Genomic DNA, 11,488 nt, shown 5'->3' with positions numbered 1-11,488 from the left:
ACTGGTGGGGGAGGGGGAGGGGGCAGAGAACATTGATGAGTAAGTTTCATAAGTGATAGTTTACTGTTCATTGAATGCGCATATTCAGGCACAGGAAGACAGAAAGAAACTGAATAAAGACAAAAACATTATGATTCATTGTCACCCAATCGATGATGATGAACAAGTATTGGTGTTCTTTGTTTATCAATGTCTCTTGGTCAAATCAGATCACGTCAGGTTGCTTATAGTCCAGCAGACGGTAAGGGCCCATTTCGGCACTGTTCCCTGTCAGACTGATGGAGCCACGGTTATCACTGAGTATTTTGAATTGCAGTTTACTTCTCCACTGTGGACAATGATTAAATCATTTTTTGTCGCAGAATGTGTCATCATGTTCGGGCGATTTCCTTTCGGCAAACCGGAAGGGCCTGTGAAGCAATGTCCATGCGCGTTGGGTTTAACCTGCATTACTGATGATCCCAAACAGTCCGGCTTGGAGGGTGCTCAAGGTATTCTCTCTCTCTCTCTCTCTCCCTCTCTCTCTCTCTGATTCTCTGAGTTTGTCTCTCTTTTCACTGTCTCTGTCTATCTGTTTGAGAAATATTACTGTTAGAAATGGAGATTATTTGATTAAAAAAATTAATAAAATAAACACATTAGAATGGTTTCCATCTTGCCATCCCAAAGCACGAGAAAATATAGTAAACACGCAAGACAAGAAGGCTAGACAGCAGTTTACTTAGTGAATCTCAAAGGGTGGATGCATCAGTTATCATTAATTATAAGACTATTATGTGCATGGAAGAATGATTTTTCAAGAATTGATAGTTAGAAAGTGTTTTGTATGTTATTCACTCATTAATTGGAACATCTTTTTGCCACAGTTTTGTAAACCATCAAAATGTGACCAGACCACGATATATTGTTGTCAACCACAACTACAAGTTTATGACGATCAACTTAATTAATAAACTCGTTATTTACATAAAGAGGAACAAAATCAATTGAAGCTGTGAATATCACTTGTTCACCAGTGGATGAAACTACATGTGGTTCAGTTCCGACACATAACTTATTGGTTAATATTCTCCTGTAACAATGGAAATTTTTTCTGTATTATTATAATGAAATGCATGTAAAGATGTGTCATCTGCAAACATTTCATTAAGTGTTGTCAAATTCAGGGGTAAATTCTAAATGTATATGGAGAATAGTGTAGGTCCCAAAACAGAATCTTGAGGAACACTGTACGTAATATGTAGATTGGCAGACATGGATTCACAAATAGTACCAGATGGTTTCAATTGTCTAAAACTGATTGATGATATAATACCAAAAGGTGTTGAAATACAGACTATAAATTGTTAGCTTGTTTTAAGTAGCTTGAAGTCAGTCACGTCAAATGCTTTGATGAAATCTATGATAATGACTCCAGCAATTTTGTTGTTATTTATACAATAATCATGTTATTTTGTCAACAGAGAAAGAGGGGGGAACACTGAAATATTTAATGTCATTGGCTCTGATGCTCTAGTGACATGGGGGGGGGGGGAGGTACAAATCGGAACAAAAATTGCGCAAAACAAACAAAATGAAACAGAAAAAAACCATATTTGTTGTCAAATAAAATAGAAAGTGAATGTGTGTCTCCTGAATATTGGTATCTGTTTGTAGGTCCAGTCTTAAATAGATAATACACAGAAATCTACTGTATAATACACTCACTCAATACAAATATTTTTTTTATGCGAAACTATTAGCATGGAGATTCTTTTTACTAATTTTGCTTTCATCGTCATCATCACAGTAGTCGTTTTCATCATCGTCATCATCATCATAATAGTTGTTGTCGTCGTTATTACTGCAAGTGCTGCTACAGCTGCTGCTACAACAAGAAGAAGTACTAATTGATACAGCTGCTGCTACAACAACAAGTGCTAATTGATACAGCTGCTACAACAACAAGTAATAATTGATACAGCTGCTGCTACAACAACAGGTACTAATTGATACAACTGCTGCTACAACAAGTACTAATTGATACAGCTGCTTCTACAACAACAAGTACTAATTGATACAGCTGCTGCTACAACAACAAGTACTAATTGATACAGCTGCTGCTACAACAACAAGTACTAATTGATACAGCTGCTGCTACAACAAGTACTAATTGATAAGCTGCTACAACAAGTACTAATTGATACAGCTGCTGCTACAACAAGTACTAATTGATACAGCTGCTGCTACAACATCAAGTACTAATTGATACAGCTGCTGCTACAACAAGTACTAATAGATAAGCTGCTACAACAAGTACTAATTGATAAGCTGCTACAACAAGTACTAATTGATAAGCTGCTACAACAAGTACTAATTGATACAGCTGCTGCTACAACAAGTACTAATTGATACAGCTGCTGCTACAACATCAAGTACTAATTGATACAGCTGCTGCTACAACAAGTACTAATTGATAAGCTGCTACAACAAGTACTAATTGATACAGCTGCTGCTACAACATCAAGTACTAATTGATACAGCTGCTGCTACAACAAGTACTAATTGATAAGCTGCTACAACAACAACAAGTACTAATTGATACAGCTGCTGCTACAACAACAACAAGTACTAATTGATACAGCTGCTGCTACAACAACAACAAGTACTAATTGATACAGCTGCTGCTACAACAAGAAGAAGTACTAATTGATACAGCTGCTGCTACAACAACAACAAGTACTAATTGATACAGCTGCTGCTACAACAACAACAAGTACTAACTGATACAGCTGCTGCTACAACAACAACAAGTACTAATTGATAAGCTGCTACAACAACAACAAGTACTAATTGATACAGCTGCTGCTACAACAACAACAAGTACTAATTGATAAGCTGCTACAACAACAACAAGTACTAATTGATACAGCTGCTGCTACAACAACAACAAGTACTAATTGATACAGCTGCTGCTACAACAACAAGTATTAATTGATACAGCTGCTGCTACAACAACAAGTACTAATTGATAAGCTGCTACAACAACAACAAGTACTAATTGATACAGCTGCTGCTACAACAACAAGTACTAATTGATACAGCTGCTGCTACAACAACAAGTACTAATTGATACAGCTGCTGCTACAACAACAAGTACTAATTGATACAGCTGCTGCTACAACAAGAAGAAGTACTAATTGATACAGCTGCTGCTACAACAAGAAGTACTAATTGATACAGCTGCTGCTACAACAAGAAGTAGTATTAACTGATACAGCTGCTGCTACAACAAGAAGTAATAATTGATACAACTGCTGCTACAACAACAAGTACTAATTGATGCAACTGCTGCTACAACAACAAGTACTAATTGATACAGCTGCTGCTACAACAACAAGTACTAATTGATACAGCTGCTGCTACAACAACAAGTACTAATTGATACAGCTGCTGCTACAACAACAAGTACTAATTGATACAGTTTCTGCTACAACAAGTACTAATTGATACAGCTGCTGCTATAACAACAACAAGTACTAATTGATACAGCTGCTGCTACAACAACAAGTATTAATTGATACAGCTGCTGCTACAAGTAATAATTGATACAGCTGCTGCTACAACAACAAGTACTAACACTATTACCACTACTACCACCACCAACACCACTGCTGCTACTGAAACACCTAATTCTTCTGTTTCTTGTGATTGTCATCAGTATTAATGCTGTCGTTATCATTATTTACAGGTACCTGCCAGATGTTGCTGCTCAGCTGAAAACAGTTCGCATTTTCTCTGTCTCGATATCACGATACACCAGTCTGTCGGGATTGAGAAACATGAGATAAAAAAGAAAAAGAAAAAGAAACATGTACAGAAAACACAACTCGATGTTGAAAATGCTTTGGTCTTTCTTTGACTCCGTCACTGTGTGTGTGTGTGTGTGTGTGTGTGTGTGTGTGTGTGTGTGTGAGTGCTTGCGTGTGAGTGTGCGCGCGCGCCGGAGTGTGTGTGTGTATGTGTGTGTGTGTGTGTGTGTGTGTGTGTGTGTGTTCGTTCTCTCATTCTCTCTCGCCTTGACTACTGTAACTCTCTATTGTCTGGTTTGCCTGCTTCATCCATTCAGTCCCTTCAGCGCATACAAACTCTGCTGCCCGACTCGTCCTCAGAAAGAAAAGATCTGAGCACATCACTCCTCTTTTGCAACATCTCCACTGGCTCCCTGTCTCACACCGAATAAAGTACAAGATCAGCACACTATGCTACAAATGTATTCACAAATCAGCCCCTTCCTATCTCTGTGTCTGCCTTCACATCTACACTCCTTCTCGCTTACTACGATCAGCTTCGGATCCACTCTGTTTACGCATACCCAGATTCAAGCTCTCGACTGTTGGCCGCCGTTCTTTCTGTCTCTAGACCTTGCAACTGGAATGAACTTCCTTTTTCGCTTCGTCAAGTCTCCACACTCAGCTCTTTCAAGTCTGGCCTTAAAACCCACCTCTTCCCAAAATAGCCTCTCTTCCTTGTCTTCAGTTTCTCCAGTTTTCGAGTTATGCATGCGTGTGGATGACTGGTGCGAAAGCGCTTTGATTTGTCTCTGCACAAGATTCAGCGCTATATAAATACCATTATTATTATTATTATTATTACTTGCATGTGTTCGTGACAAAGGTATTTATTCAGACTTTTTTCAGTGTCCAAGAGGGGTTAAGCCCACAGCTGTTTTCCTTTTTCATCAATGAATTGGCAGTGGAGTTATCCGGCAAAGAAGGGTAGACATCAGTGGAATACAAATGACACCTGGCGCAACAGAATTGTTCTTAATGCTATTTGCTGATGATGTCGTTCTATTGTCTGACACACCCGTATGGTTACAAAATCAATTAAATGCACTTAAGCAACAGACAGACTACAACAAACAGTAAATCTCGATAAGACCAATTTTCCGCAATGGAGGTAATCTTTCGACTCGTGAAAAATGGTGCTATGGTGATAGGGAAATAAAAGTAACCAATACATATAAATATTTAGGAATGTTATTCACAACAAAATTGAGTTTGACGTCTGCGTGGGATGAAGCAAATAGAAATGGGGAAAAAGGTGTAATCCAAATTATAAAATCACTCAAGAGACTGCGTTCGACTGACGCACAGCTTTTTTGGAAACTTTTCGACACACAAATTGAACTATGGAGCGGAAATATGGGGACTCATGCCAAATAACCAAATGGAAAAGGTACATACATTTGCAACGAAGCGCTTTTTTGGTGTCCCACTACACTCATCAAACACTATAATGTATGGCTAAACCGGCAGGTACCAATTGCATATTAGATCAATTGTAAAATGCATAAAATATTGGCTCAAACTAACAAGACTGCCAACATCACGATTGTGTAGACAAGCATACGATATGCTGCTACTGCAAGAGGAGAAGGGCAAACAGAACTGGGTATTCCACATCAAGAAAACACTGACGGAACATGGATTCGGTCTTGTTTGGATGAACCAAGGAGTGGGGCACGAGAGCGGCTTTGTATCGGAATTTTAAAGATAGATTTATAGCATGTTACAAACAAAATTGGCACGGAGAATTAGAGAGCAATGATAGGTATAAATGGTTTTATTCATTTAAATCAATATTTCAATAAGAGAAGTATATTAAGATTATAACAAATGCATAAAATCTGTTTTGCGAAGCTCAGATTGAGAACACTTGGACTAAATGCCAACAGAAGATGGTTCGATTCAGACGTAGCAACATCTCCTTGCCTAATGTGTGGTGAAAGCCCAGAAGATGAAAATCATTTCATATCAAACTGCAAAAGATACGATGAATTACGAAAAAAACTGCATCATTTTCAATACAATTCCAGCGCAGAGAAAAGATTTGTACTAATGACAGAAAATGAAGATATGACACTTTCACTAGCAAACACACACGAACTCATACACGAGGCCACACACACACACACGCACACGCACACACACACGAGGCCACACACACACACACACACCTGGTTTTAGTGAGAGAGAGAGAGAGAGAGAGTGGATGAGGGAAGAATGGAGAGAGATATCTATGTACTTTTTTTTCTCTCTGTGTGTGTATATATATATATATATATATGTGTGTGTGTGTGTGTGTGTGTTTACATCACTGATTATAATTATATTCAATTGAGCTTCACTCCTGTAGTGCCACTGAGTTATTTCCGTCCCTCCCCTGTCTCTCTGTCTAATTCTTCATCAAGATGAAAATCTCTGTTCAGTCTTTAGGATATCGTCTTATCATGCACGGATTATGCTGTCTCTAATGAAAAGTGGGTTACAAAAAAACCACACACATGAGCAAATATACATAAATCTATCTACATCACTCCCTCTTGAAGTGTGTGGTCCTACTCTCACCTACTTCCCACCATCTCCCCACTGTCCTACTCTCCCTTCCACCAACTATCTCCTCCCATCCTACTCTCCCTTCCACTATCTCCCCTCTGTCCTACTCATCCTCCCACTATCCCACCTACTACCCACCCCTTATGTTCCCCTTGCTCCCCCGCCTTCGACTCTCTCTCACCTGTCTGACATCCTCCATCCACCTAACACACACTTCTCACAGAAAAAAAAATTTAAAAAAAGGGAAGAAAGACACACATTTTCCTCCAAAGAACAGAGGAGTAGAGTTTTTGGGTGTGATCCCCGCAGAGATCGCCCTAACTCAAAGCTAGTTTTTGCACACATTTTCCCACTACAATGCCACCCAACCAAACTAAAATACCCATAATGTCCTGGTGTTTCCACTTTAGCAAATTTTAGCGTATTTCATATTTCAATTCTTTTCATTTCCCAAGTTTTTACTGCCTTACCAATGATACTAAAGCCCTATACTCATTTCATACAATGTTCTTGCATAATTTGATACGGCATGATTACCATATTTTCTTGGTTTTTCATCCTTTTACAAAAGAAAATCTTACATAATTATCTTACAAACACAGGACGTTACATGACAAAAAGATAAGGTGTGATACATCACTAAAGTTACTCTGCTGCTCTCAGCGTGTATACTCATTAGCAAACAATGATTTACCATCGTGTCAAGCTGCATCTGAAGTGGAGAAATCAAAGGATTATGTCGTTTGGGTAAAAAAGCCAATGGGTATAGTTGGAAATTACTGCCCTTTGATTAACTTAACAGAGGGAACATCCACCTTCTCTACCCTTTGTGCCAATATTCAACAATCGACTGAGTCATATCCATCCCTAACCACCCCACCTTCCTGTCTTTCTCTGTCTTATTAATTATCAAGATCAAAATATAATCTGCTATCTTTAGGATAGCGTCTTATTCTGCACAGAATTGAACATATCTAATCATTAGTGGCTTAAAAAGACGTACACACATAAATAAACAAATATAAATCCATCCCCATGCCTCCCTCACCCCTCTCTTGGTGTGTGTGTGTGTGTGTGTGTGTGTGTGTGTGTGTGTGTGTGAGTGTGCGTGCGTGCGTGCGTGCGTGCGTGTGTGTGCGCACACGCGCGTGTGTGTGTGTGCGTGTGTGTGTGCGCGCGCGCGTGTGTATGTGTGTGTGTGTGTGTGCGTGCGTGTGTGTGTGTGTGTGTGTGTGTGTGTGTGCGCCGAGAGAGAGAGGGAGAAATGGAGAGAGATGTCTATGTATTTATTTGGTGCACGCGGGTGCGTGCACGTGTGTGTGTGTGTGTGTGTGTGTGTGTTGAAGTCACTTATTATTATTCAATCCAGTGCATGATAGGACTTTATCCTTAAGACTGAATAGATTACACTTTGATCATGATGAAGAATTAGACAGAGACAGGAGGGTGGTGTGGAGAGGGACAGAAATTACTCAGTCAGTTGTCGAATATTGATAGTAAGGGGAGTGAATGTGGATGTTCCCTCTGTTAGGCAAAGGGCGGTAATTTCCGACCAAATCATTAGTTGTTGTTGTTTTTCCATAACGACATAATCCTTTGATTTCTCTGCTTCACATGCAGTTTAACACAATGCAAAAACATTATTTGCTAATCAGTATACACGCTGAGAGCAACTGAGTAACTTTACTGATGCATCACACCTTATCTTTTTGTCATGTAACATCTCATATAATTTTATAAATAAGGTAATTATGCAAGAATTTTTTTTTAGGGGGGGGAGAGATAAAAAGGCGAAAAAAGCAACAAAATATGATAATCATGCCAAATAAAATTATGCAAGAACATTACATGAAATGAATATGGTGCTTTAGTATCATTGAGATGGAGAAATTAAAAGAAATCCAAGAAGGAAATATACTCAAATTTACTTTTAGTGGATACACCAGGACATTATAAGTATTTTAGTTTGGTTGGGTGGCAAGAAGGAAAATGTTTGCCAAATTTAGTTCTGAGTTAGGGCGATCTCTGCGGGGATCACACCCTATAATTCTACTCCTCCGTTCTTTGGAGGAAAATGTGTGGTCTTCCTTCCTTTTTTTTTTTTTTCTTTTTCTTTTGTCCATTTATGTCTGTGGGTGAATAGGTCACATGGAAGGTAAGCCAGGGGAGAGAGAGAGAGACGACAGGGAGGATATAGGGGGGTTGGAAGTAGGACAGGGGTGGGGGGATGGAAATTAGGGTGTGAGTAGGGCAGGGTAATGGAGGGTGGGATAGGTAAAGGGAGAGTAGGACAGGTGGGAGATTGGGGGGGGGGGGATGGGTAAGAAAGAGTAGGACGTGCGGAAGAGATCCCCATTTCACACCAACCCACTCTCCCATCCCCTATTTCCCTCCTGTCCTAACCCCCCAGATCCCAATGTTCCACTCTTATTCTCCATACCCCTCCCTCCTCCCCTATCCTACTTTCTCATCCCCACTCCCACCTCCTATCTTAGTCTCTCTTCCTCCACTACCTAACCTCTTCCGTCTGACACACGGCACAAAACAAAAAAAAGGAAGAAAGACCGCACATTTTCCTCCAAAGAACAGAGGAATAGAGTTATTGGGTGTGATCCCCACAGAGATATCCCTAACTCAGAGTTAGTTTTTGCACACATTTTTTCGCTACAATGCCACCCAACCAAACTAAAATACTCATAATGTCCTGCTGTGTCCACTCTTTAGCAAATTTTAGCGTATTTCCTTATCAAGATCAAAATATAATCTGCTCAGTCTTTAGGATAGCGTCTTATCCTGCACGGAATTGAACATATCTAATCATCAGAGGCTTAAAAAGACGCACACACATGAACAAACAAATATGAATCCATCTCCATGCCTCCCTCACCCCTCTCTTGGTATGTGTGTGTGTGTGTGTGTGTGTGTGTGTGTGTGCCAAGAGATATGAGGTGAGTAAGGAATGGAGAAAGATATATATGTATTTATTTGGTGTGTGTGTGTGTGTGTGTGTGTGTGTGTGTGTGTTTGAAAATGTAGTAAATTTGGGACACTAGTTCACGACCTTATCATTTTGCTTTATGTTCCTTCGAAACCAGTATACACATTGTTGGTCCTGATATTCGTTAATAGATTATTGATATGGTGGAGAAAATGTGAGGAGAGACAGACAGACAGAAACAGAAAATGAAGGAGGGAGAGAAAGATAAAGAGACAGAGAGATAGAGACAGAGAGAGATACAGTGAGAGAGAGAGAAAGAGTGAGAGAGAGGGGTGTGGAGTTTCAAATGAATTGTTTGTCAGTTGGGGAGGGAGGGAGACAGACAGACAGACAGACAGACAGAGAGAGAGAGACAAAGACAGACAAAGACAGAGACAGAGTTGAATATATCATTGGACTGATGTGGATTTTAGTGAGGAAAGAGTGCGGTGAATTGAAATGTTTTTATAAACTTTGGCTATTTACCACAATTCAAAACCAGGGGACTGGGGGGTGGCACGGGAAGGGGTATTATGATACTTGAACAGCATCACGCAATTTTATTCTGTTCATGCACGTGCCATTTTACTAAATTATGTCTGAGTAGATTGTTTCTCCTTTTGATCACGTGGAAAATAAATTTTGATACTTGACAATTTATCTGCTTGTTGTTTGATCGGAGAAGTGTCCTTGGAAACATATTTAAACAGTCTTGAAGAAATTCATCCACAAATCAATGTACATATAACAAACAATAAATAGTATTTCATTTCATCCTGGCAAAAAGGACAGAGAGAGGGGGGGGAGGGAGGGAGAGAGAGAGAGAGAGAGAAAGAGAGAGAGAGAGAGATGGATGGATGGATGGATGGATAAACAGGCAGACAGATGCTGGCATAGAGTTTCCAATGAATAGTGCAACTGTATATAATGTACACTGATTGTATTTCCATTTTATTGTGTTTAATTTACTATATTCCTGACACAGCATTTTCAGATTGAAAATATTCATAAATCACTTCAAACACCCAATAATCAAGCTTCTAGAGTGTACACATGTGTAGGCATTAGTCTATGATATAGTCCAACAGATATTCAGACAGGTATTTTAATTATGTGTATTTAATGTGGTATTGTGAAGTTTTCAAAATTACGTAATATATGCTCTTTGCATCATTACTTAACCTCATATGAATTTTGAAAATGTGTGTGTATCCCGCAATATGTTATAGCTCGAATGCAGTGTCGCCGGCCGGTGCAGTTGATCTTTTGGTGTGTCTCTCCTGGCATACATTGCCGGCGACAATAATTTTGTGCATGGCGACAATATGTGCCGCAACATGTGTAATCCTCGAGTTCGTGTGTGTGTGTGTGTGTGTGTGTGTGTGTGTGTGTGTGTGTGTGTGTGTGTGTGTGCATGCGTGCGTGTGTTTGTAGAGGGCCGGAGGGGATCGAGGGGGGTTGGGGGGCGGAAGGAATCTTACAGCGGCAAAACGCTCTGTGTGTGTGTGTGTGTGTGTGTGTGTGTGTGCGTGCGTGCGTGCGTGCGTGTGTGTGTGTGTGTGTGTGTGTGTGTGTGTGTGTGTGTGTGTGCGTGTGTGCGTGTGTGTGTGTGTGTGCCACGGTGCGTGTGTGTGTCAGTGTGTGTGTGTGTGTGTGTGTGTGTGTGTGTGTGTGTGTGTGTGTGTGAAAACAATCAATAAAAAGAATCGAAAACATGAACAATCCATGCAAACACTGACGCATAACCCCACCCCTCAAAACCATATATGCCTCAATAAATCATACAATTATGATTAATATCTTTTTTACCTGTTTATATGTTGCTAATCGCATTACATTATATATGATTGCTTATTAGTGCGTAATCATACCGATTCAAATCTTTGTTGATTAGTCAAGTTCGCTTACTGTTATCATTAGCATTTCGTTCTCAGTAAGGATGTTTTTATTGTAATCTCATTTTTTATGCAAAATTTCACCAAGTATAATTATCCAACACACACACACATAAACAATTACTTTTCCCTCACCAGTAGCCGTCTTTCCCCCCCTATCTTTGTCAAATAACACTTTTGGCTAAAAGACGCTAAACTGAAAAAGAATAATTATGGTCGATTGGAGTTCATTTTTT

General features: G+C 39.6%; 1 protein-coding gene across 1 annotated transcript in view; it reads left to right on the top strand.

Moving 5' to 3' along the window:
• Positions 1-3,873, top strand: part of LOC143288116 (uncharacterized) — a 7,309-nt gene extending 3,436 nt beyond the window's left edge. The window contains exons 3-4 of the mRNA XM_076596403.1: positions 363-491; positions 3,731-3,873. Of these exons, the coding sequence (XP_076452518.1) occupies positions 363-491; positions 3,731-3,759 (158 nt within the window). The 3' untranslated portion in view covers positions 3,760-3,873. The remainder of the gene's footprint in view (positions 1-362; positions 492-3,730) is intronic.
• The last annotated feature ends 7,615 nt before the right edge of the window (positions 3,874-11,488 follow it).

Source organism: Babylonia areolata, chromosome 12 (genome assembly GCF_041734735.1).
Source record: "Babylonia areolata isolate BAREFJ2019XMU chromosome 12, ASM4173473v1, whole genome shotgun sequence".
Lineage (NCBI taxonomy): Eukaryota > Metazoa > Mollusca > Gastropoda > Neogastropoda > Buccinidae > Babylonia > Babylonia areolata.
This window is presented reverse-complemented; position numbering and strand designations above follow the sequence as displayed.